At 49.4% G+C, this 25,755-nt stretch overlaps 2 protein-coding genes across 2 annotated transcripts in view; one reads left to right on the forward strand and one right to left on the reverse strand.

Moving 5' to 3' along the window:
- CLSTN3 (calsyntenin 3) overlaps positions 1–12,009 on the reverse strand; it is a 28,772-nt gene extending 16,763 nt beyond the window's left edge. The window contains exons 1-10 of the mRNA XM_080658605.1: positions 11,641–12,009; positions 8,884–9,006; positions 8,259–8,454; positions 6,797–7,005; positions 6,410–6,559; positions 5,966–6,151; positions 5,231–5,512; positions 4,265–4,377; positions 1,368–1,530; positions 159–215 (exon numbers count right to left, since the gene is read on the reverse strand). Coding sequence (XP_080514731.1) covers positions 159–215; positions 1,368–1,530; positions 4,265–4,377; positions 5,231–5,512; positions 5,966–6,151; positions 6,410–6,559; positions 6,797–7,005; positions 8,259–8,454; positions 8,884–9,006; positions 11,641–11,704 — 1,543 coding nt within the window. The 5' untranslated portion in view covers positions 11,705–12,009. The remainder of the gene's footprint in view (positions 1–158; positions 216–1,367; positions 1,531–4,264; positions 4,378–5,230; positions 5,513–5,965; positions 6,152–6,409; positions 6,560–6,796; positions 7,006–8,258; positions 8,455–8,883; positions 9,007–11,640) is intronic.
- Positions 12,010–13,567: 1,558 nt separating this feature from the next.
- On the forward strand, positions 13,568–17,837 carry RBP5 (retinol binding protein 5). The gene is made up of 4 exons (XM_080661160.1): positions 13,568–13,757; positions 14,037–14,215; positions 15,625–15,726; positions 16,208–17,837. Exons 1-4 carry the CDS (start codon positions 13,685–13,687, stop codon positions 16,259–16,261), a joined length of 408 nt encoding a protein of 135 aa, XP_080517286.1. The 5' UTR covers positions 13,568–13,684; the 3' UTR covers positions 16,262–17,837.
- The last annotated feature ends 7,918 nt before the right edge of the window (positions 17,838–25,755 follow it).

Below are 25,755 nucleotides of genomic sequence, written 5' to 3' on the forward strand. Positions count from 1 at the left end.
CCCTACCTTGCTGTAGTTCTCAGAGACTCTGCCCCCTGGTGGCATGGGAAGCAGTAACTAACAAGGCTGAACAGGATTTGGTGTGGAAAAGGGAGTGCAGAACAGAAACTTAAGGTGAGAACTCTCTGGTCGGTCTCCAGTTCTTACACACAGAGTACCTTGTGTGGCATCCGTACTGTTGTCTCCACCTTTTTCTTTCTCCTTGTTCTTCTCCTCTGGAGGAGGAAAAAAAGTGGCAGTGAGCTCAAAGTTGTAAAGACAGATTGACAGAGAGGAAGAAGAGGTCTTTCTTCCCTGCTCTGGCCTGCCCTTGTAGGATTTGCAACCTCTTTATTTATTGATTTGAGAGAGAGAGAGAGGCAGGGAGAGAGCGATTTGTTGTTCCACTTATTTATGTATTCACTAGAGGCCCGGTGCATAAAAATCATGCACTGGGGGGAGGGGTCCCTCAGCCTGGCCTGTGTCCTCTTGCAGTCCAGGATTCCTCGGGGGATGTCTGACTGACGGCTTAGGCCCTTTCTCCATGGGGAGTGGGCCTAAGCCGTCAGTCAGACATCCTTAGCGCTGCTGCAGAGGCGGGAGAGGCTCCTCCCACCGCCGCTGCACTCACCAGCCATGAACCCGGCTTCTGGCTGAGCAGCACTCCCCCTGTGGGAGCACACTGACCACCAGGGAGCAGCTCCTGCATTGAGCGTCTGCTCTCTGGTGGTCAGTGAGCAACATAGCAACCCATCAGTCCATCGTTCCACTGTTCGATCAATTTGCATGTTAGCCTTTTATTGGTTGTTTCTTGGATGTGCTACCGGGGATCAAACCTGCAACCTTGGTGTATTGGGACAACCAACTGAGCTACCCACCCAGGGCCCTTTTTTTGTCATGTCTTAATCCCTCAGGCCTCTAGTATAGACAAACCCCCAAATATGTTGCTGAGGAAACAAGGATTCTGGTAAGACAGACCGACACACACACTCTCCCAGAAGGAAAAAAATAAGTGAAAGAAAGAACTTAAAGTTGGAAGATTGATGACTCTCTGAAGGGTTACTGCCCTCCAACAGGGTAAAGGGCTGTGGACATCATAATCGCTGTGATGGGACAGAGTGGAAACTGGCTGAAGTAACAGAAAGATTCCCATGATGCCTTAGAAGGAAATTTTTCCAAGTCAGAGGTGGTGACCAGTTGAGTAGGTAGGAGATATAGGAGAGGTGGTGACCAGTTGAGTAGGTAGGAGATATGTGGTGTCCACTGGAGATCTTTTTGAGTCACCCTGCCCAACTGCATGAAGTCAGGCTGTCCTTGCTCCTTCACCAATCCTAAGCCACTAGAGGCTCCAACCTTCAGTGTCTTCACGGAGCAACTCAGGGACTTACCAGTCCAGCAGGCCCCAATCATGAGAGCAGGTTCCTTTCGGGGTGGGTGGATGAGACCATTGTCATGGATGAGAGCAGGGTCAAAGGAGATGCCATCAGCATAGAGTGTGACTGTGGGGAACTCAAGGTTCAAAGCATAGTGGTGCCACTCGTCATCGCAGACCTGGGGGAGTAGGGTAGGGGCAAGAACCCCTCAGTGACTTCATCTTCAGGGAACTAACACAAGGCACTGCCCCTTCTGCTGAGAATCAAGGGAGAGTCCCTAGTATTCCCAGTTCTATCATCGGGACTTTCTAGGGAATTATTGGCTAACCAGCTCAAGGAATAAGATCCTTGTGCAAAATCTATCAGGTAACCAACCTAATACCTAAAATTCCACTCTTCAGGTAAATCTTTAAAACTATAAACATTTCTAAGAGGAGTAACATGCTATTTTATGAATTAATTTTTCCAAAATAATTTATGCTTGGAACATGCTGAACTCTTTCTACTTCAGGGCTTTTACAGCTGTTTCTTCTCTACCAGCTATTTCCCTTCCTACAGGACTAAGCTTACATCTCTCCTCAGTCACCTTCCCTGAAAACCCAATGTAAGGTAAGTTCCCCAATCTTTGCATTCCCCTCTTCCCTACTTCCGTACCTTACTCTTTCGGAGCATTTATCACAATTTATCAATTTTATATGTCTGCTTACTTTCTAAAAATGTATTTCCAACTAAAATGTAGCCTTAATGAAGGCAAAGATTTTGTTCCATCTCATACTCCGTTGTATCCCCAGAATCTAGCAGATTTTCAAGGACTTAATTGATATTTAATAAGTATTTGTTGAATAAATAAAAGTAAAAGAAAAATAGGAGTAATGTTACCAATATTAGCAACATGGCAGAAGATCAAGAAGTAGCAAATGGCAGACTATCTCTTTTTAAAAAGTACCACAAAAAGCAGAAGCTTTTGTAAACAGCCCTCAACTATCCAGTTTGTGGATTTTCTAGGCCCTTCATTTCCCATTCTCTCTCTTCCACTTCCTGCCTTTTTTCAGCCATTTGCTTAAGCAGCCACTCCACCAGGACTTGCAAGAAAAATAGGAGATGGAAACCCATTAGTCCCCACTAGTCCTTGTGGTTAGCTTGGAGAATGCAACTGTTGGCTCCAGGGAGGATTTTACTGTTTTGTTTTAGGGGATTTTGGTCCATTTTTACTTATCCTTCATAATCACGGATAATAACAATAAGAAATAACATGTATAGAGTCCTTTCCAGTCTACGGTCATGTGTGGAATAATGACATTTCGGTCAACAATCTACCATATATACAATGGTGGTCCCATAGGATTATAATGGAGCTAAAAAATTCCTGTCACCTAGTGACATCGTAGCTGTCATAACATCAAAGTGCAGCATATACTCACTTGTTTGTGGTGATGCTGGTGTAAACAAGCCTACCGTGCTGCCAGTTATATGTAGAATATCTCATATAATCATGTACAATACATATACTTCATAATGATAATAAACAACTATATTACTCATTTATGTGCTTACTATACTATACTTTTTATCATTATTTCAGAGTGTAGTCTTTCTACTCATAAAAAAATTTTGCTGTAAAAAAGTATGAACTGGCCCTAACCGGTTTGGCTCAGTGGATAGAGCGTCGGCCTGCGGACTGAAGGGTCCCAGGTTCGATTCCGGTCAAGGGCATGTACCTGGGTTGCGGGCACATCCCCAGTAGGGGGTGTGCAAGAGGCAGCTGATCGATGTCTCTCTCTCATCGATGTTTCTAACTCTCTCTCTATCCCTCTCTCTTCCTCTCTGTAAAAAATCAATAAAAATATATTTTAAAAAAAAAAAAAAGCCGAAACCGGTTTGGCTCAGTGGATAGAGCGTCGGCCTGCGGACTGAAGGGTCCCGGGTTCGATTCCGGTCAAGGGCATGTACCTTTGTTGCGGGCACATCCCCAGTAGGAGGTGTGCAGGAGGCAGCTGATCGATGTTTCTCTCTCATCGATGTTTCTAGCTCTCTATCCCTCTCCCTTCCTCTCTGTAAAATGTCAATAAAATATATTAAAAAAAATTTAAAAAAAAAAAAAAAATAAAAAAAAAAAAAAGTATGAACTGTTATGCCAGCAGCAGCCTCAGTTTCTCATGTTTACCAGGGGTCTTGATTGTATCATTTTCTCTTGTGCTTGATTTAACCTCGTGTGGTTTTACACAGTAACATGCTGTATAGGCTTGTAGCCTAGGAGCAAGAGGCTATCCCATATGGCCTAGATGTGTAATAGGCTCTGTAAGTGCACTCTATGAGGTTCACACAACAACAAAATTGCCTAACAATGCATTTCTTAGAACATATTCTGTCGTTAAGCGGGGATAACAGTATAATAAAGGTCTATCATGTCATTTAATCCTACAACAACCCTGAATATAGAATTCTTATTATCCCCATTTAATAGGTAAATAAACTGAAGTTTAGACATATTAACCAAGTTTTCAGAGCTAGTAAGCTCCCCTGGCAGGACTCAAACCCAATCTGTATACCTCAGGATTACTTATTTTCTCAATTACAACATGCTAACTGCTTGAGAGTCAGAGACATGTACTGTTAAGGTTCTAGATCAGAAAGAGATTAAATAAAACAAGAGGGGGGGAGGAAATGGTTGGTTGGGTTTGATGTTAGTAGTCATTTGTTTCCTATTTCCTTTTAATCCAGGAGTGCTTTCTGCAGGAGACAAGCCTTGGAAATAGAAAACAAGAGAACCTAGGGGTATAATGGTGAGTAACAGAAAGTGGAGAATGAAAGAGGGGGCATGGGGCAACCCAAAAAAACTCAAAACGCTGCCCTAGGTCCCTCCTCCCCTGAAAGCAAGTTACATGCACCCATCTTTCTGGCACTGGCCTCACCTGCTCCAGCTTCCAGAGGAACTTGACTGGGCGAGCACTCTCCAGAAGAGGCCAGTAGAGGAAGGAAATCCTGCAGCCATGGACCGTCAGTGAGTAGTGAGAGAAGCCATCCTCTGAGGACAGAGGATGGGGATGGGGGTCAAACACAGGGCCTGGGGCAAGAACAGGTTCAAAGCACCAGAAGGGAGAGGAAACCGGGTCTCTGCCCTCTCGTGCACTCTCTCACTCCTGCATTCACTAGTCTTCTCCCCCCAACACACGCGTGCGCGCGCGCGCGCGCACACACACACACACACACACACACACACACACACACACACCTATGTCCAGTTCAGGTGATAACTAAAGCTTCTTGGGCACTCTGATTGGCTGAGGCGGGACACCAGCCAGCCTGCTCCCACCCAGATCATTATTGGTCCTTTGGTTAATACAAACATCACTGGTGACAATCCTCTTCAAGTCACAATATATGACCTCAGAGAAGTGGCAGAAATGAAAGAGCATATGAAGCTGAGCCCCCTGCCACCCGACCCCCAGAAGGATGTGTCACACAGTTGAGGGAGGAGGCATACTTAGTGATGGAGCCAACTAGCCCTTATAAGAGGAAAATGGGTAGAGATGGAGGAGAAAGAATGGGGCACACCACCACCCAGGCCTTTCCACCGTAGTGGAAGGGTTTTAATGGGAGCAGATTCAGGGGGCCGTCTACAGTGGGATGCAGAAGGACTGGGCACCCGCAAGTGAGAATGGCAGTGAGCAGTCCCACTGCACTGAGAGCAGTAGGATCTCAACTTCTCATGTTGGGAGCCAATCAAAGAATTTCAGGAAGTATCAAACCCAGCACTGCCATCTTACAGGTGCAGCAAGAGGAAGTGACCCGTTCACAGTCACAGACTGGACAGTGATGGAGGCCAGACAAGAAGCCAGTGTCCCCACTCTCCGACCAGTGCCCTGAGCAAGGCTCACCATTCTGGACAGTGTTACACACGATGGTTTCCTCTTCCTTCTTGCCCTTATTGGGGGTTACACCGTGCTTCATCCAGAAGGACAGGGTAAAGTGGTCACTGAGGCTGTCCTGGGGCCCCGAGCCCAGCCCAGCTGTGCCACCCAGGGGCACCTGCACAGCTTGGGTGCCGTTGAACCAGTAGATAAGACTGCTGTCCTGGCTGTAGTGCACCGAGAGTCCTGCCGTCCAGTTGGCATTGGGGCCAGGCATGGGCAACAGATCCACCTCCCCAGTGGCAGCACCTGCAGGAGCCCCAGAAGGCACACATGTCAGAGCTGAGCAGCAGCAGGTTTGGAACTGGGGAGCAGGCAGGGAAAGAGTGACTACTGAGAAAAAAATCTCCCACAGTTCATCTCACCACCTCTTCTGGCCTTTCAAAGACAAGAGAGGATGGACCTCTCCTTTAGGAATACCTCTCCAATTAACTCATTCTCTAACTCTTCATCTCTCCCTATCATTTTTCCACAATGTATCTGGTGATCATTTTGTGCTACAATTATGCATCTTTGCCAATAACATATTTATTTGATCTTTGGATCACAAGAGCTAACTACATGCCACAACCCCTGTGAATATATACACCTGTGGATGGACAAAAGAAGATACAGTGCAGATTCTTACGAAAGAGGTAGAGGAGGGTCATGTAAAGGCTGGGTGGGGAGGGGCAGGACTAGGGATTGGGGGTGCACACCCACCACAGAGTTTCCGCAATGCCCGCTCGGAGTAGTTGTCTCGGTCACAGCCTTTGGCCACATGGCTGGTCTGCAGCTCTATGGTGGCCTGAATATTCCAGAGAGGTTCATCACAGGTCTCCAGGCGGATACCAGGGAACAAAGCCAAGCTCCCGGCACCTGGTGCATATTCAATCCTTTTGTTCCAGCCTGCATGGGTGAGAGGGAGAGGGCAGTGAGAGACAGAAGAGGAAGGCAGCCCCTCCTATCTATCCATTCTGCTCTTGCCATTCCACTGACAGTCTCAGCCTCCTACCAAAATGGCTGTCCAGGGTAGACAGTTACAAGCCTGAATCTAAATCTCCCTCCCCTGACTCCTAGCCTAGCTCCCATGACTGTCAGAAGCGACAAAACGTGAGGTGAAGGTGAAAAATGATTCACAAGATGAGTCACAGAGCAGCTCCTCACCTTGCCAGCTGGGTTTACAGGTGGGCTTCACCTGGATCTCCACCTGGGCATCATCTGCCGCCCGCTTCTTCCCACAGTCATAAGCTGTCACCGTAAACTTGTAGAGCTTCTCACCGCTGTACTGCAGCTTCTCTGTGTTCTCGATGTTCCCTGGGGTGGGGATGGGGGAGGATTGAGATGGTCAGAAGCACTAAAGAAAACCTGGGGAGACAAAGGGGGCGGGGGGCTCAGGAGCTACCTAAGCAGCAGGCAGCTAAAAAGAAGGTATCTGGGGGAAAAGGGCTCCACATCTGGAAAGGAGGGTGTGGAGGACAGAGAAGTGGACAGCTCAGCCCTGGGGTGTCCGGAGGGATATGGGTGCACAAGGTGGGCAGGGGCTGGACTCACCATCATTGTCAATGAGGAAGGGGGTGTTGGGTGTGAGGATCTCGTAGTAGCAGATCTGGCTGTACTGGGGGGAGCAGTCACCATCAATGGCTTCCACCCGCAGGATTCGGTCATACAGCTTCCCCTCAGTCACTGCAGCTCGGTACAGCCGCTCCACAAACACGGGGGCAAACTCATTCACATCATTGACACGCACATGAACGGTCGCCCTGCATGTGCCAGAGCGGGAGGAGGGGAGAGAACGAGTCAGCCATCCTCATACTGGAGACTCAAGAGAGGCACAAGCAGAAATCCAGACAGGGAATCAGAGCAGGAGGGAGGCAGTCTGTCCCTTAGCTTGGGGCAGTCAGGCGCCTCGAGGGAGAGGGCCCTCAAGGGAACCATGCTAAGGAAAGGATATCCTCTGTGAGGGATAAGAACCACCCCAGGTGACACCCACACCGATTTTGATGGCTTCTGTACAAAAAGGGTTGGGGCTTCCCAGATGAGGGGTAACAGGATTTTGTGCCCAGCAGGTCATTCCTTCACAACAATTGGATCCAATGAGATAATCAAGGAAGATACAGGGTAAAAGCCAAGTTAAAAACCAACCATGGGAAAGGAAGTGGCATTTGTACAAAAGCCATGTCATCTGACATGAGCAGTACCCGGAAGGTGAGTATTGCCTTTTGTGAACAAGTGTACAATATGCATGTCAGCTGCGCCCACCCCCTGCTCAGGTCCCCACAGGGCAAGCAAAGCTCAGGCTAACCCTTTGTGCTGAGGCCTGCCCCTAGCCAAGATCCAGGCACCCAGGACCCAAGAGGCAAAGTTCCTGTCTCCAAATGGGAAACTGAGTCACAAGAGCCGTTTATCTCCAGGAACTCAGGAATCCTGACTGCCAATTTTCACCCAGTCTCACATGAGAAGTTAGCTTGGAACAAAGGAATCCCAGGTCCCAGCCTCTTTCATGCTGTAGCCAGCTCCTGCCCACCCTCACGCAGAGTGCTATGTGTGTTATAATGGAGTGAGTGTGGTCACACTGCAGATAGACCGGCGGAACAGTAGGAAGGAATCTACAGTGCTGAGTGTGCTCCTTCCCTTCCTCCTTGCTCTCCTGGTCATCATAACTCCCATTACTGAGCCCATTACCATGTCAGGCACTGTGGTGCCTGCTTTTTATACAAAACATCTCCTTTCATCTTCACAGCAACCTAAAGAAGTAGGTGGCATCATTATTTCTATTTTACAGATAAGGAAAGCAGATCCAGAAAGGCTAAGTTGCCCAAGGCCATAAGAGGCAGAGCCAGGATTAGATCCCACTAAGTTCTACTATATAATTCTGTCTCTTGTCCCTAAACCCTATAAACAGAAAGGGAAATGGCAGATAATATTCAATGACTGCACAGATGGAGGATGGTGAGGGGCTTGAAAGGAGGGAGGAGACCCTGCAGCAGAGGGCATGGGACAAGGGCTTCCTCACTTGTGGGACTTCTTGGTGTTGGCTCCATCAGGGCCCTCGCCACAGTCATAGGCCTGGATGGTGAAAGTGTGCTCCTTCTGGGCCTCGCAGTCCACTGGCTCCTTGGCCCGAATCAGCCCTTCTCCTGTTGCCTTGTCCAGGATCACAGCCTCAAAAGGCACCCCAGACCCATGAAGCCGGAAGCCACAGATCTCACCTGGCCAAGGGGGTAGGGAAAGATGAGGCTCTTACACTACCTCCAGTATTTCCTTCCAGGCTCAGCCTCTCTGCCTCAGATTCCCACTTCACCTCTCCTCCCAAACCCAGTCCTTTTTGTGCACCTGAAAGCAATAATTATCAAGCATACAGCTCCACGCCAGCTTTCCTGATCAACAACCTCTCAGAGGTGCCAGATGCATTTAACCCCTACCCTGCCCATGTCCTCTCTGGTTGCCTTTACTCAACCACCAGCTTCAATGTAGCCCTTTCTACTCCTTGAGCCAACTTCGTCTTCCACTTTCCAAGGCCTCTTTCCCACTTCCTTATTGCTCTCCCTCCCAGGACCTCCCCTCTCCTCCCCTGCCCTCTACCCTCCCAACCACTTTTCTCTGTCCTACCCACCTTGCAATCCACCAATCCCAATTACCTGCATAGCGCAGGGGGGCGTCCTTGTCCAAGGCGAAGAGTGGTGGGTTCAGCAGGACCGTGTTGTCATTCTCCATGACAATGCCCTGGTATTCCGCCTCAATCCATGGCTTGTGCTTGTTGGCTGACCCCCCCAAGGAAGAGGAGAGGAAGAACCTGTGAGCTCACCCGCCACTCCCACACACAACCCTCATTGACTCGGACAAACTCACTCTCCAGTATCACTACCCCAGTGGTCGGCAAACTCATTAGTCAACAGAGCCAAATATCAACAGTACAATGATTGACATTTCTTTTGAGAGCCAAATTTTTTAAACTTAAACTTCTTCTAACGCCACTTCTTCAAAATAGACTCGCCCAGGCCATGGTATTTTGTGGAAGAGCCACACTCAAGGAGCCAAAGAGCCACATGTGGCTCACGAGCCGCGGTTTGCCAACCACTGCACTACCCTTTCCACACCCTGCAGAAACACCTGCAGGTGGAAAAAATAAGGACAAGAAATCAGCTATTAAAGTAGTCAGAAGGTCTGAGGGAGGTCACAGCCTTCTCCTATGGCAGGATAGAAAGTTTCCATGGCAACAGTCTGCCCTGAAGAGAGGGATGGGTCTTCTACCTTCTCTGGGAAACATAGTGGAGAATTTTCTTTAGGGATTTCAAGTGCTGGAGAATGGAGACTGGGGAATTCAGTAAACAGTGGTGGGCCATCAGAAGGCCCTGGGAAAGAGAAGGGATAGATTAAGGGCAGAGTTGATATTAGAAAAAGTAGATCTAGAAGTTTCCTGAGATCCTGATGGTTTATCCTCTCCATCACCACTATCACTACCCCATTCAATCCTGATCCCTTCACTCTGCACTTCTCCCAGCCAAGCCCCAACCTAAGGCCATTCTCCCAGAGTAGAGGGAAGAGGGGGAAAGAGAGAAGAGAAAATATATAGGACAGAGGGAGGGGGGACAGAGAAGGGCAGGGATAGAGCGGAGGAATCAATGCCAAATAACTGGACCCAGCAGAGCCAACATCCTAAGGGATTATCAAGCTGGCCTAGAAACAGGACAAATCTCCTCCCTGCTTCTCACCCCCACAGCCAAGAGAACACACTCGTAACCAACGTATTTCTATGTTCCCCCACCAAGGTGACCAAACCCCACACTCCCTGAACCCCACTTTTTATGCAGCCTCATGACTTAGTCCAAATTCTTGCCTACTCCATCCTACTTCCCTTCAACCACCAGCCAATTCCGGATGGATGTGGGAATCACTCAGCCTCGAAATCTCCCTGTCTCCTACCAGACTTAGCTCAATTGTGTTTCCTGCCAGGACCAATTTCCCACTAGCCTGGTAAGAGACTATGGGGAAAGCACAGCATGTTCCCTTCCCTTCCTACATCACCTCCCAACCCCAACCTCCACTGCCTGCTCTATCTAATCCTATCATGCCAACCCTCAAGCTCCCAACCACATTTATGATGGCCCATCAGCAGGACATAGACAGAGAAGGACATCATCCAAAAGGGTGTCACCAAAGGAAACTCGTCCCCAGAATGTCATGGTGAGCAAGAAATCCTGATATCCATTTTTTCCTCCAATCCTACCCCAAAAAGCCTTCTTGTATCTGAAAGTCTGCCCCTTTCTTGCTGATGACTACCACCACCCCCTTTTCTAGTGGCAGAGGAGAAAGCCACAAGACGGTGCTCAGAAGGCAGCACAGGAAGTGGCAGGAGGCTAAAAAACCAGACTGAGGTCAGAGATTGAGGATAGAGGGGAGGCACGCAGCAAGGTCAGCACTGGCACCCTCTTCACAGCTCACCCCTGACCCTGCTCCTCTCCTCTTGGCCACCAGCTCTCTCCTTGTGTCTATCTCCTTTCACTCACTCCTAGGCTCCCTGTCTTTTCCTTCCTTGACTTTCCCCTCCCACTCCTCTCATCCGTTCTTCCTGATTTCCCTTTCATTTCTCTCTCTCTTTTTTTTTGCCTCCACTTTTACCCTTTCCAAGCCCTTCTTATCCCCCTCCCACGCCTCATCTCCCTTCTCCTTCTCAGCTTTCCCTCTCAGCACTCATTTAGCTCCCCCACACACCCACTTCTGCCCTTTCCTGCCTTTCCCCACCTACCCGAGGCCTCTTCCTCCATTCCCTCCCTTCTTCCCTCCCTCTTGGTCCCTCTGTGGGCCTCACCCAGCTGAATTTATCTGCTGTCTGCCAGAGAGGGCAGCTCTGGTAACCCACAACCCAGCTGCATGCAGGCATAAGGGTATAGATGCAGAGGAACACGCCAAAACATACGTGCTCCGAATTGCTGAGCTGCAAGGAACAGTTTCTCCCCAGGATGGGATGGAGATGAACCAAATGGATCTGCCACACACCCTTAGTGCACGCACACCCCATTGAAAATGGAGAACCACCCAGAGATGTATAACAACCCTCAGGACAAGTCCTTCTGAGACCTGAAATATCTCCAACAGGGAGAAATTGGGAGAGAGTGAGACAGAAACCCCAGGATGGGAATAGGGACCAAATGGGACCAAAGAAGCCTATGGGTAAAGACAGACCAGACAGGAGGATGTGATGGAGGGAGTGGGGTGGCGGGGGGGGGGCGGTGTTTCAAAGGAAAGAAGGGGTAAGTCTGAGAAAATTGATGGGAAGGGGAATGGTGGGAAGAACTGACACCTGTCATGGCTCCTGCTCACCTCTACCTCACAATGTTCTGCCTGATACCCCTCTTTTAGTGCCCCCACCCCCCCCCCCACCCCACCTCACTCACCTTTGTTACAGGAGCTGGAGGGAAGAAGGGAGGCCAGCAAGAGGGGCAGCAGCAGGAAGGTCATGGTATGGTGTGGTAAAGAGCAGGGCAGGGCCAGGCGATTGCTCTCCCCTGGGAGCCTCAAGACCACTTATTGCTCCTGGGGGAGGGATGCAGGGGACCTCCAAGGAGGGGAGGGAAGATAGAGGGCAGGAGGGCAGAGACAGAAGGAGCCTGCCGCCCACACTAGTCCATAGAGCACACCTGGGCAGACCCCAACCTGGGTGGCTGAGGTGGGGGACTTGCAGTGGCTTGTCGTTTGCTCTCCAGCCCGGCTTCCTCGCTCTTTCGTTCTCTCTCATTCCCATCCCCTCTACTGCAGAATGACGTAAGCACAGCCAGACGAAGATTGATGAGGCCATGGGCCAATCGGTTGACTGGGAGGGCCAGGTGCTGCAGCGGGGGAGGGAACCAATGGGACCGGGGAGCTGGGGCGGGAGAATGCTTTCGGGCTTTTTCCCCCTGGATTGCAATTTGCGGGAGCAAGGGAACTGCGGGGGCTGGAGAGGAAGCTGGAAAGCCGTAGAGGGGGTGGGAAATAAGACGGACCTTGGGAGAATCTAGAAGCTCAGAGCTCGGGGGTGGGGAACGAAGACGTCAACGGAGACCTGAGGGAGGCGAGAAGGAGCAGCACCGCGTCACACGCCCCCCCCCCCCCCAACTCTGCATTAACCTCTTTACACAGTCCATTCCATCAGCAAGTCCCTGCTGCGTGCCTCCTGGGAACCGTGAAGTAAAACCCACAGCCTGAACCCGAAAGATCCTAGCATTTCAGTTCCCAGCCCCAGGTCTCTCAGGAAAACACTGGGTGGTCAGCAGGGCGGTGGAAAGGGCTTTGGAACTGAAGGAAAAGTGAAATATTTGTGCACACAAACACACACACACACACAAACTCATACACACACGTCGAAGCAGTTCACCACCAGGTGTAATTTTCCCCACTGCCTACCCTCCCTGCCTTCCTCTCCCCGAATTCCCCACCGTAAACCATAATAAATCAGCCCATTGATTCTGAAGCCAGAGAAGTTGGCAGGTTGGGGGGAAGGAGGGGGGCACAAAATAATTTAGGCACACCTCCCTCCACCATGGGAATACTGGTAAGCCTGGGCTGTCTGAGGGCTGAGGACTGGGGGGGGGTGGGGGGGGTTAGTATGTATCATCAATGACTTCACAGGGAGAAGGAAACCCCTGGATCCCAAGCCAAAGAGTGTAAAATTCTCCAGAAAAGCCAACCAAACTCCTCCCTCACCTTCCGCTCTGGACTCTGAACTCAACACCTCATCAGGCTGCCAACAGCCCCCTCTGTGCTTAGGAAGAGCAGTTTCTCCACTCCTTCCCAATGGTCTTGTGGGACAGAGTCTGGAATGCAGCTCAGCGGAGCTGTCTAGAGGAGTTGTGGGGGCCAGCGCTATAGGATTTTCTTCACTTCGGCTCTTGGTCAGCTGGCTGTCCTCCTTCTTTCCCCACCTTCTCCCCTCATACTTTTCAGGATCCCCAACTCAGACCCAGGATCTCAGACTATTGTTGGAACTCCTCCCTGAGTAAGCCTGGAAGAGCCCACCCTCCACACAGCAAGACCAGCTCCCTCCCAGGGGGACATCACCTCCCCAGGGCTCTGGAATGGTTCCCAAGCCTCCCACAAATGGGCTGGAAGCCAAACTGGCCTTTGGAAAGGCTCAAGTCTTGGATGACTGACAGCCCCAGATCCTGCTCCAGGTTCCTTCCTCAGGAAAAGCCGAAGTCCGGCACAACCTTGCCAAGTCCCTGCCCCTCCTTCACATAGCAAACACCACCCCAAACTCATCATTAGGGGAGGGAGGGGTCTGGTAGGAGCTCTTATTGCAACAGAGCCCCAGCTCTATAAAAACCCTGGTAAGCACAGACCTTTACACAAGCCTGTCTCTGTGTGTGGAGGCCTGGCTGGAGTCTCCTGCCAGACAACACTCCTCACCCTGTCTCCTATAGTCTCCTAAGATCTTGACCTCCATCTTGGCCAGCCCGGACAATGCCTCCCAACCTCACTGGCTACTACTGCTTTGTCTCACAGAAGAACATGGAGGACTACCTGCAAGCCCTAAGTAATTGCCTCACCCCTCCCAGACCCCTCTCACTCCCCTTTTCCCTCTACCTTCCTGCCTCTCCATCCCATTGAGAAGGGGGAATGCTGGGGTTGGACCCTGAGGAAAAGCTCAAGAGCTGGCACCTCTCTTGGGATCCACCTCTAGCCAGGAGTATTTCTAGGAGGGAGTAAATCAATATAGTCCAGACCCAGCTGAGAGAAAGCTCACAGCCCCCAAGGGGCTGCTGCAGGTGGGGGAACCCTGGCTGGCTGGCTGGCTAAGAGAGAATCCCCACAGACATCAACATGGCTCTGCGGAAGATAGCGCTGCTGCTCAAGCCAGACAAGGAGATTGACCATCAGGGCAACCACATGACAGTGAAGACCCTCAGCACCTTTCGCAACTATGTTCTAGAATTCGAGGTGGGAGTTGAGTTTGAGGAGGACCTAAGGATGGTGGATGGACGGAAATGCCAGGTACCTTTCCTCAGGTTTGGGGGTGGGGGGCGGCGGTGTGGATGAGCAAGTAGGTGCTTCTTAACAATTTGGGGCAAAGCAAAATTACCTCACCCAGCCAGAGCCAGGGGAAATGACCACCACAGCATGCTGTGGAGTCCCCAGGATAGCAGGCTTCTGGTGCTTCCCACTCCCACTCTCTCCCTGCCAGGATCTTATCACAGTCCACTGGACCAAAAGAGCAGGTCACCCTCAGGCCAATGAGCAAATATTTGCTTGCCCTCTAGCCTTTGACCCTATTCATCACCAGTCTTTTTCCCCTTAGCCTCTATAGCTTCACTCCCCTGCATTTCTTTCTGCTTCTTAGATATTCTTTTTTATCTCCTTTACAGATCCTAGTTCCCTGTTGCTTTTTATTTTTCTAATGTAGCTACCTTTCAATTATATATGTGGCTTACATTCCCATTATATTTCTACTGAACATTGCTGTTTCACATGGCTCTCATCTGTTCCTCCCTAGCCTTTCTCACTATCACCATCCTAATTCAGGCCCTCATTTCTCACCTGGTACCTGAAATTAGCCCTCAGTCTTAACCCTTCTTTAAACCAATCTGTGTACTGTAGCCACAAGGATCTAACTTGTAAAAGTGATCATGTCACTCCCTTACTTAAACCCTTTCCATGACAATCTACTACACTCCAGGTAAGGTTGTATGTTTCACACAGCACACTAGTGTTCTTCCCACATACACACTAGATTTCAGCCCCTCAGAACTGTTTGCCCTCTTTCTTACTTCTATGCTGTTACTTTCCTTGCTAGAAATTTCCTATTAGCTCCAATCTAATTAACTCCTCACTTCCTTGAAGATTCAGCTCCTCACTCCCATCCTCAACAATCTTGCCTGGTATCATAGATATCTATTTACTGCTCTATCTGATCAAGATTCTGAGCTCCCTGTTTAGCAGGATCTATCTTATAAGTATTGATTGGAATGCCCAGGCCCACCCAGCTCTTACTCTGAGAGCTTAATCCTTCATTCCCAGGGACACTTCAGCTGTCCTTGAAACTGAGAAAGAGGAGGAAAGAGATTCCCTGATGGGACTCCCAACCTATCTCTTCTTTCCCAAAGGCCCCTCCAGCTTGACCAGAAGTATCCAGAGGACAAAGTTTCTATTCTTCATCACCCACTCCCCAATTTCACCCTGGTTATCCTGCTCCCTTCCTGCTCTGACGTACAGTAGACAAACTGTGGGCCCCCCTCAGTGGCCTTTAGGAGTGGGGGGCAGGGGTCCTATATCAGAGCAGCCTTCTCACTCAGAATGAAGGGGCTGGGACAAGACAGTGTCTGCTATGGTGTGAAAAGGGACAGCCTAGCCAGAGTGGGTGGTACTGCCCGCTCAGTCTTCCTTTACTCCTGCCTTGCCTGTAGACCATAGTAACCTGGGAGGAGGAGCAGCTGGTCTGTGTGCAGAAAGGGGAGGTGCCTAACCGAGGCTGGAGGCACTGGCTGGAAGGAGAGACATTGTACCTGGTAAGCTGGGTGAGGTCTGGGAAAAGGAACCCAAATGGGCATGTCTGGAGAGGGGCCTCCAACTAGGATTCATGTCTTTGCCCAAATCAGATAACTCTACTACTCTACCTCCTGCCCCCTCTCCAAAGAAAGCAACCAAGAAAGGGGAACAAAAGCATATAAAAAAATTTTTTTAAAGCACTGGGGAAAGTCAAGGGAGGAAAAAATAGAGTGGTCAAGGTAGGGCCCTGGCTACAAGTCAAATGAATGTCCATAAATCAAAACTGGAGAGATGGAGGCTTCACCATTTCACATTCCCTGACCCAGCTACCTTCCTTCCTCTGGGGTGAAAAGTTGAAGGTCTGGACAATGCTACAATTCCTCATCCATCAAATGCTCTAGTTGATGGATCCTGAGGATTAAATGGAGGTCAAGGACCTTGAGAAAGGACTCCAGCTGGCAAGAACTTTCTTTTTCCTCAACTTTCCTTCTTTATTCCCAGGAACTGACTGCAAGGGATGCAGTATGCAAGCAGGTCTTCAGGAAGGTCAAGTAGCCAGAGAGGAGCCGAAGGCCCAGACTCCTCTTGTTTGTGCACCTTCAAGCCCAGATTGTCCCAGGTCATCTGAGTCCCTCCTCAGCCCTCCCCATGTTAATCTATAACTTGCAGCCCCCAAGGCCAAAGTCCTTTCTTTCTCACACTCCACTGCCCAATAGTGACCTTATATCCAGTTCAATGTCTGGCCTCCTGGATGAAAGAAACAGGCAAAGGGGAAAGGAAGCTAGAGAATAACCGATCTCAACTCTCTTTATTTTCTATCTAAGAAAGAACTAAGTGTTGAGCATTTGAGGGTTAGCGAAAAGTCTATCCTGGAGGACCTTTTGGAAAACGGTGACTGGGGTTCAAGACTTTATGAGTCTTTTTGTCTAAGTCCTTGTCCTTATTTTGGAGAAAGCCTCATATGCTCAACAGAACCAGGCCCAAGGCACTGAACAGAGTTTAGTTTTTCCAACATCTGAATACATCCTGGCTATCATATACTTTCATCCTACACATGTTGGGGAAGAAGAAGGTGACTGGGTAAGACTCTTTGTGCAGTACTGGGAGGAGGTAGAAAAGCTTCTAAATAGTGGCCTGGCCTCCATGTCTACTTTGAGAAAGATAGGCAGCAAGAAGGCCTGAAAAGGGAAACAGATGGAAGATACAAGGCCAAGGGCTAGAAAGATGAGGATTGTGGAGGTGTGAAGGCAACAGTAAGAGAAAGACCAATAGGCCTGGCTATAGAGACTCTCTGCTTAAAGGCCAGCAAAAATGGGGACAGAGGATAAGGGGGAGAACTAAGAACACCAAGGCCCCTCTCTTAGGGTTCTGGAATCACTGTCCTGGAAAACAGCCCAGAGGATAGGGCCTATTCAGGTTCATGGCCAGCTCTAACCTCTAGCACCTCCCTACCTCCAGTGGCCTTGGTTCTTTCAGAATAAAAGTACTGTAGGACAAGAGTCATAAAGAAGAGGACTCAGTGTGGGGTGGGACAGAGTTTGGCTGGGGTGGGGAGGGGAAATTGTTGGAAAGTCCCTGGCTTGTGCTCATTAGATGAACACTTCTGCCCCCCTGCAATGGCTATGCCCCACACACATTCAGGACAGTCACTGGGGCTCTGGCCAAGAAGAACTAGGCTTGCAACACTGACCCTACCACACACTCTGGAATGCATTTGGAAAAGAGCAGGAAAAGAACTCAGCAGAGAACTGGAAAGCTTATTCCTTGCCCAGTCTCTCTGAAGATAACCCCAGCCAAGTGGGGAGGAGAGAGAGCCTCCTCTCAGACAAGCTGCCCAGCAGAAGCTCCAAGGGCTGCTGGGCCCTACCTTGTCCCTTTCTAAGGTAGAGAGAAGCTGAAGGATGATGCTCCATGTGTATTCACCCATTACCTATGTCACCAGGTCAACGCAGTGTCCCAGCCACTCTGAGTTCACAGTGCATATCCAAGCCTCTCCCCCACAGGACTGTTCTCTGTGTTCTTTATGTCAGTTCAGTGCCCCTCACTGGAGTCTTGACAGAGGGCCTGACCCAGAAGCTTGGAGGCCTCCATGGTGACTGGCAGGCCCAAATAAAAGCAGCCTCAATCCCCCAAAACTCCTGAGACATGAGTATCCTCATCCTCCACTCGATCCCACCCCTCCAGGATCCAGAGGCCTGAAGACCCGCAAAGGAACACAAGCAACCAGAGGAGGACTGAGCAGCTTCAGAGCCCTTTGCAAGAGGGTGGGAGCCTGGACTTACTGAGACTAAGAGTTCTGCTGCTGTTTCCCCCTATGGGCAGCAGGGGGCGCTTCTCACCACAGTGGGAGCCAGAAACCCACCAAGTTGTCCTCCCCTCTCTGCCACCTTCTTGGATATACCATTCCCCACTGGACACACACACACACACACACACACACACACACACACACACACAGGACTTCCCAATCTGCATACTCACTCTGACAAGACCCCTACCCTCCTTCAAATCAGGTGGCTCCATTCATTCTGATAGAAAAGATGGTCACCAGGGGCACCAACATGTGAGTAAGGAAAGGACAGGGGAGGAGGCAACAGCTATAGATGGATGGGTGGGTACCAAGGTGGGTCTCACCCCAGCCCTTCCAGAGGAACACAGGGTAGGTCCTGAGACAGACTTGGATTTTTTATTTTTTTTATTATTTTTTTTTTACCAGAGTCTTTGGTCCCAGGAAATGATCAGGAATCCAAGATGTTTATTTCCATCTGAGATAAGGGCTGGTACCCATCTAAGCCAGCCCTATGCCAGGCCCCAATCGCACTTCCACTGCACACAGCTGAGATAGCACCATATGGTTACCAACAACTTTCTTGCCTGAACACCAAATGATCTTTTAGGTCAATCCAGACACTTCTTCTCAGAAGAAACTGGCCAACAGTGGGCAGGAGGACAGGAGCAGGCGTGTGTCCTCTGAAGCAGAGCACCACGTGCTGCCCAAGGACTCGGGCTCCAGGTTCTGGGAGGAGGCAGGAGCAGCAAAATCTAGCCATATACCCCTCCCTAGCTGACCCCTTCTCCCCCCAGCCCACATGCCCAGGGAGCTCAGGCAGAAGCAGGAAATCCCTCAACCCTAAATCATGAAGGCCATCCCAGCCAGGAGGCTGACCCTGGAGACCCTTTGAGGCCACTGCAAGTCCTAGGATCCTAAGAAAGAGCACAAGCCTGTCCACATAGACCCCTTTTCCAAACCTGAATGCTATCCCCTAAGAGGCAAGAACCCTATCTGGTTTAGGCTTAAATAACCAAGGTCAGTAAGAGGTCAGTCCTGATGTGGCTGAGGAAAAGATGAGGGTGGGGGCTGCCCCTGGCTATGGCCTGGTCCTCCCCTCCCCCCCCCCCTTCCTGCCCTTCCACAGGCTGCTCTTCCCTCTGGAGTTCACTGCTTCTGCCCAGCCTAGGGACCACCTCCAATACCCACACCCAGCTCTCTGGGACATCTCTTCCAACTTCCCCCTCTCAATCAAGATAACACCCATGCCATCAGGGTCCCTGAGCACTGACCTGGAGCCACCCCAAGGCTGTGTCATGTTATGAACAGTTGAGGATGGGGGAGACCTTGCAGGTACAAAGGAGGGGAAAGGATGAGGAGGCCAAATGGGCAAATTAATGGGCTCTGTGCAGGACTCTGATGTAGCCAACCTGAGTTTTCATGGAGTGCAGAAAGCAAGAAACAAAGATGGTAGCCAAGGCCTCTGAGGCCAGAGGTGCAAACAATGGCCCTGCCTGGCCAGGGGCCAGAACCAGCACCCACCAGGGTCTCCTTCTCCTTTCTTAAATCTCAGTCCACAGAATGTCTCTGGTCTGGCTCTTTGGGCCCCTGTGCTCTACACTGAATATTGACCCTCACCAAAGGCCATTCAGACCCCAGGGCATGAGATGGAGCTGACCTTCCACACTCACCCTTCCAGCAAGAACAATGGGGCCTCTGTCCTCTCAAGGACTTCCTGGCCCATCATCTATCTGGGAGTGAGCCTCCTGCCTCTCCCAACCACCTAGTCCCAATTCTCACTTCTCCCTACCCCCACTTTTGTTCTGGCCATTAGGAAGAGGGGAAGCCCTATGACCCTCCATTCTGTTCCCAATGGGCAGTGCCCAAGTTGAAGGTCACCAGCATAGCCAGACCATTGGGTTCATTGGTAAACCACTTGCCTCAGAGGCTCTATCAGGGGTGGGCAAACTTTTTGACTCGAGGGCCACAATGGGTTCTTAAACTGGACCGGAGGGCCGGAACAAAAGCATGGATGGAGTGTTTGTGTGAACTAATATAAATTCAAAGTAAAGGAGCGGAGGGGAGAGCAAGAGAACCCTCCACTCTTTCGGCTCCACGGGCCGGATAGAACAGCCGAATGGCCGGATCCGGCCCTCGGGCCGTAGTTTGCCCACGGCTGCGTCTAGATGAACCTAAAATTAAACACATAATTGGGAGGGAGTATTACACAGTGATCAGGTGAACAGGCTCTGGTGTCAAACTACCACCTCTTACTAGTGCTGTGAGAATATACAAGCCACTAACCTATGGTAAATAAACCACATTTGCTGGTCATGCAAGGCAATTCCAAGGGTTCTTCCTTCCTCCCAGGAATATTCCATCTAAAATTGCTCAGCATGGGACCTGGAATAGAGTAAGCATTGATGAAGTTGGCTGTTATTACTTTTACTACCTCCTTCCTCTTAACTCGATGCTTGAAATTCCCTTAACTGGAAGCAAAGCCTTGTATCCTACAGTTAATGTTAAAGAGGGCTCATGCCTCTGAGGTCACACAGTGGGTTATATTCATACCAAAGTATAATTGACTGATACCAAAGATTGAGAGACAGTATAGCCCTCACCTTAACTGGAAGTGATAGGGATGGAAGGGAGTCGTTGCCTCCCCCTAAAGCTTCAGAACCAGAATCTCTCACTGTGTCCCATAGTCCCCTCACCCCCAGGAGGACAAGTGTGCTGTCCCAGACTGCACCACCCTACAGAGCCCCTATGGACTCAGCTGTGCAGAGCCATTAGGCTCCACCCCCACCTGAGTTCCTCTTGGACTCCTCCCGCACAGTACACACTGAAGCTACACCATTCAAGGGGCTGGACACCCCATGGCAGGGGCTGTGTCCAGGCCCCAGACTTCTCTAGTTATCAGCTGCAGGTGCAGCCACTTTCCCTCAACCTGTTCTGGCTCCTTACCCTTCTTCCCCATGGGTGGCAGCACCCTCAGCCCTGTCCTGGGGGTTTTTTCTCATGCTTTCCTCTTGCCTGCGAGTCCTCCAGCCTCCTACCTCTGATCCCCTGCAGCATAACTCCTGTCATCTTTCTACCCTAACGAAGCCCCAGCGATCCTCTCAATCGTACCTTGGTTTGGACCTCACCAGCCCTCGCTCCCTACCCTGGACATGACCCAGGGCGCAGAGGATTGACTTGAGTATCAACTGCACAGTTTTCCTTTTATACCCGTGTGTGTGACCATCATGTGTCTGTCTTGCACACGTTTCTTCTACGTAAAGTGTGTGGGGAGAGGTGTGTGTATTGTCAGTGTGGCTTTCCATCCACTGTTCTAGAAGACTGCTGAGAGCCAGCACCTTCTTCTCTCTTTGCTTCATGCATGTGACAACAGCTGTGGGTATTCATTGACTCAGGCAGGGGGGCAGGGCAGAGCTAAAAGCACTGCTTGAGGAGTCACCGTGATCTTGGGCTAATTCTTTCACTCTGTGTGACTTTGTTTCCTCACAGGACTGGTCTTTTCTGCTTTGATGTCTGAGAATGATCTACTCTCTTGTCTTTCCCTCCCACCTCCTCTCCTTCCCGGCTATTTTCAGAAAACCCTGGCTGCCTGTCCTTGACCCAGCTGTAAGGAAACTATTGACTTGCTTAATAAAGCTTATCCTTCCAGCTCCTTGATGGAGATACAGTCTCAACACAGGAAAGGGCAGCTGGATTGCAAAGCACTCTTCCTCCACCAGGTGTCTCCCTTCACCAATGCTACCACTCACCTCTCCCTTCTCTTTCCCACTACTTTTTTTTTGAATAGCACAGATGGGACAAGGGTGCACCTCTCTTTCCTACTACTTTCTTTCTGAGTAGCACAGGTGGGACTAGGGTGAACCGTTTGAATAAGGATTTATTAAAGTCTTGGCAGAAACAAAGGGAACTAGAACAGAGAATAATATACCAAGTTGATTTTCTAAAACTAGAGGTCTGGTGCACGAATTTGTGCACCAGTGGAATCCCTCGCGAAACAGGCTCTCTGACATCCCCTGAGGGGTCCTGGATTATGAGATGGCACAGGCCAGGCTGAGGGACCCCACCGGTACAATGATCAGGGCTGGTGAGAGACGTGGGAGGTTGGCTAGCTAAGGAGGGACAGCAGAGGGGCTCCAGGGTGTGTCTAACCTATCTTGCTCAGTCCCGATTGGCCAGACCCCAGCAGCAAGCTAACCTATCGTTTGGAGCATCTGCCCCCCTGTTGGTCCATGCACGTCATAGGAACTGGTCGACCAGTTGACTGTCTGGCCCCTGGTGGTCAGTGCACATCATAGCGAGTGGTTGAGCAGCCTTAGCATATCATTAGCATATTACACTTTGATTGGTTGAATGAACAACCGGACACTTAGCATATTAGGCTTTTATTATATAGGATACAAATACAGCCTCACCTATAAACTCCTCATGTGAAAATAAGGGATGGTGCAGGATACAGCGGAACAGCCTTGCTATTAGCAAGCAAGGCACATACACAATATGGTTAAGGAATCCTTTACTGAAGGACTTGACTTCAGGCTTCAAAGTCCACCCAAAGCCCCAGGGGTGGGAGATTTGAAACTGGAATCTCCAGCCTCTGAACTTGCCCTTTGGACAATCTGCTGGTGTGAGACCACAGTCCTAGATTCTCTGGACTCACTAAGGTTACCCTCCCCTAGGTTTGAAGGGCTTCTCCTTCCTGCCCATCCCCTCTCCTTTTCCACAGCTTCTTGGTAGTTTGTAACCCTTTGCTATTCTCCCCAAAGCCCCACCTCCTCTTGTGTTTTGTTGGCTGTAAGTCATTGTTTTATCTGTGCAGTCCTATTCCTTAGTGGTGATGGGTGAAGGGGCCCTTCAGATCTTAGGGTGGAAGAGGAGAGAGAGGGCCAGTGTCCCCAAGGGCACTGTGGCTTCAGGTTAATCCATCTAAACTACAATCCTATCTGGCAAAAATAACATCCTGCCAACTGACCTTCTGCATTTATTGTACTAAAATAACATATCTACTTCTGTGATAGCCAGCCTCTGAGATGGCCCGTGATCCCTGCTCCCTGACATTCTCATCCATGTGTCATCCCCTCCCATACTGTATCAGGGTTGGTATGTGTGACCAATTGAATAGGATATGATACTATGAAGTGATACTATGTCACATCCAAGGCTAGGTTATAAAAGACATTTCAGATTTTCTGTTCAATGTTGTGTCTATAGCTTAAAATTTGTTAAGAAGATAGATCTCAACCTATCCAGTTTGGCTCAATGGATAGAGGGTCCGCCTACAGACTGAAGGGTCCCAGGTTCGATTCCAGTCAAGGGCACATGCCAGGATTGCAGGCTTGATCCCTAGTAGAGGGCGTGCATGAGGCAGCCAATCAATGATTCTCTCTCATCATTGATGTTTCAATCTGTCTTTCCCTCTCCCTTCCTTTCTCAGAAATCAATAAAAATATTTTTTAAAGATAGATCACATGTTAAGCATTCTTACCAGAATTAAATAAAAATCTTTTAAAAAAGACATTTTGGCCTCAGCCTTGTTCTTTCTATCTTAGATTACTCTGGGGAAAGTCAGCTGTCATGTCATCAGGACACTCAAGTGTCCGATGAAGAGGGCTGTGTGTCCAGGAACTGAGGCCCCTGCCCACAGCCATGTGAGCCAGCCACCTTGGAAGCAGCCCCTCCAGCCCCAGTCAAACTGAAACCGGACAACCAATGGGTCGGGGCTGCCTGTCACTATTTGAGCCAATTAAGCAGAGACAGGGTTGAATCATATGTGAGTATTTATTCCAATAATGCCAGCAGTATGAGAGAGCAGTAGGTCATCCACAAAAATCTGTTTTCCCCTTCCCCAGAAGCCAGCTGCTTATTGTGGGTAGAAGGGCAAAGATTACATGGGAAAGTAAGAATTACAGGCATGGGAAAGTAGGCAAGGTACAATGGTTACAGGCTGCAGACAATGCGGGCTGGCGGGGGTGGGGGTGGAGGAGGTCATGGAGAGCAGGTGCCTCCAGATGCCTCTGGGACCAGATTACAAGCAATAGGGGCTGGGGGTCGAAAAGGGCGGGCAATGGGCTGGCGCCTCCGGGACTAGCTTGTTTCAGCAACAAGGTTGTTAATCTTTTCATAATGATAGGCAGTTCTCAGAAAAGGAGGTTGGACTGCATTCCGATGTTGGCTTCCATGTCCTGGGGCATACAACTCTCAACTAGGTTTTATCTAATCACACTAGAACAATCACATGAGCATGATTAATATTTCTTATAATTATAGCGTCCCCACTATTCCATTTCTGCCCCTAACATTCCTCACTGCTTTTTCTATCATCTCATATCTATGAGATTAGTTTTAAGTGAAAAGTCTCATCCTGCTGGACTGCATTTGCTTCTGCCTTGAAAGCACTTGGCAGGGATGGAATACAGGGAATGCAGGGTCTAAAATGAGGAAGACATTGGATACAGCAGCAAGCAATCAGACTATAAAAATAAACAGGAGAAAAATGAAGCCTGATTCTCTAGCATCGCCTCCCTGACCTGGCTCAGCTCTTGATTTATCCCAGGTATTGTAGTTATTAGAAGTGGCATTCAGTGCTTTTACTTTGCTACATGTCAGCTGGGCCACTTCTACCTTAAGGGAGCCTACCATTACCAGCATGACAAAAACAGTGAAAGCAATATATTCAGCAGGACTCCCGGTAGAAGATCGCCGTTGCAGTCCAGTGCCACGGCTGTGAGAAGGTCCCTTTTGGTTCAGACCCTGTGATGTTTCTGGGGCATAAAGACAGTCAGTCGTCATAAGAAACAAGGCCTCCCAGTCCTGCTGGCAGGGATATATGAATAAACAGTGACCCCACATATCAAAAACTAACCAGCCGGCAGCTTAGTATGTCCATTACCATAAGGGAGGGTGAAATTATCAGAACAGTTCATATTGTAGTTATTAGATATTAAAAGACAATATAGAGCAACCAGTAAGTCAGACATTTGCCACAGGAAGTCCTTCCCTATGCAGGACAGCAGGTGGCAGCACCAACAGGAATTTCAAAAATAACAATACACATTCTGAAAACATGTTTATGCATTTCTTACACTCACACCCATGGACTTCTTCGGCTCTCTCTCCATCCTCCCCAACCCTCACATCACAACTTTGAAGACTGTCCCTTCTTCCTGCTTCTGCCCTTTGCCCCTTCTCAGTCAATGAGAAATAAATTTCAATGGAGGGGAAGAGGTGAGACATGAGGTGTCTTCAGACATGAGCTCCCCAAGGTTGAAAGGATTATGCCTGGCCTAAGCTTATATCCAAGAGCAAAACTTTCTTCATTGATCACACGGGCTAAAGATGCCGCTGAAGCCAGGGTCTTAGCATCATCTTCAGGATCCAGGACCTCATCTTTTTAATCTTGTTTATCTTAGAAGGGGCCATCTGGTCACAATTATCACTTTTAATACATTTATTTTATAATTATTAAAGTGATTTAATAACATCACATAAATTTCACTAAACAGAGAAACATTTTTTAAGTCTCCCATAGCCTTATACTCTAATATGGTCACAGTTGTTTTACTTATTTACTTTTTAAAATATATTTTTATTGATTTCAGAGAAGAAGGAAGAGGGAAAGAGAAATAGAAACATCAGTGATGAGAGTGAATCATTGATCTGCTGCTTCCTGTACTCCCCACACTAGGGATTGAGTTCGCAACCTGGGCCTATGCCCTGATCAGGAATCAAACCATGACTTCCTGGTTCATGGGTTGATGCTCAACTA

This window comes from Plecotus auritus, assembly GCF_963455305.1.
Source record: "Plecotus auritus genome assembly, chromosome: 3".
NCBI classification, from domain to species: Eukaryota; Metazoa; Chordata; class Mammalia; order Chiroptera; family Vespertilionidae; genus Plecotus; species Plecotus auritus.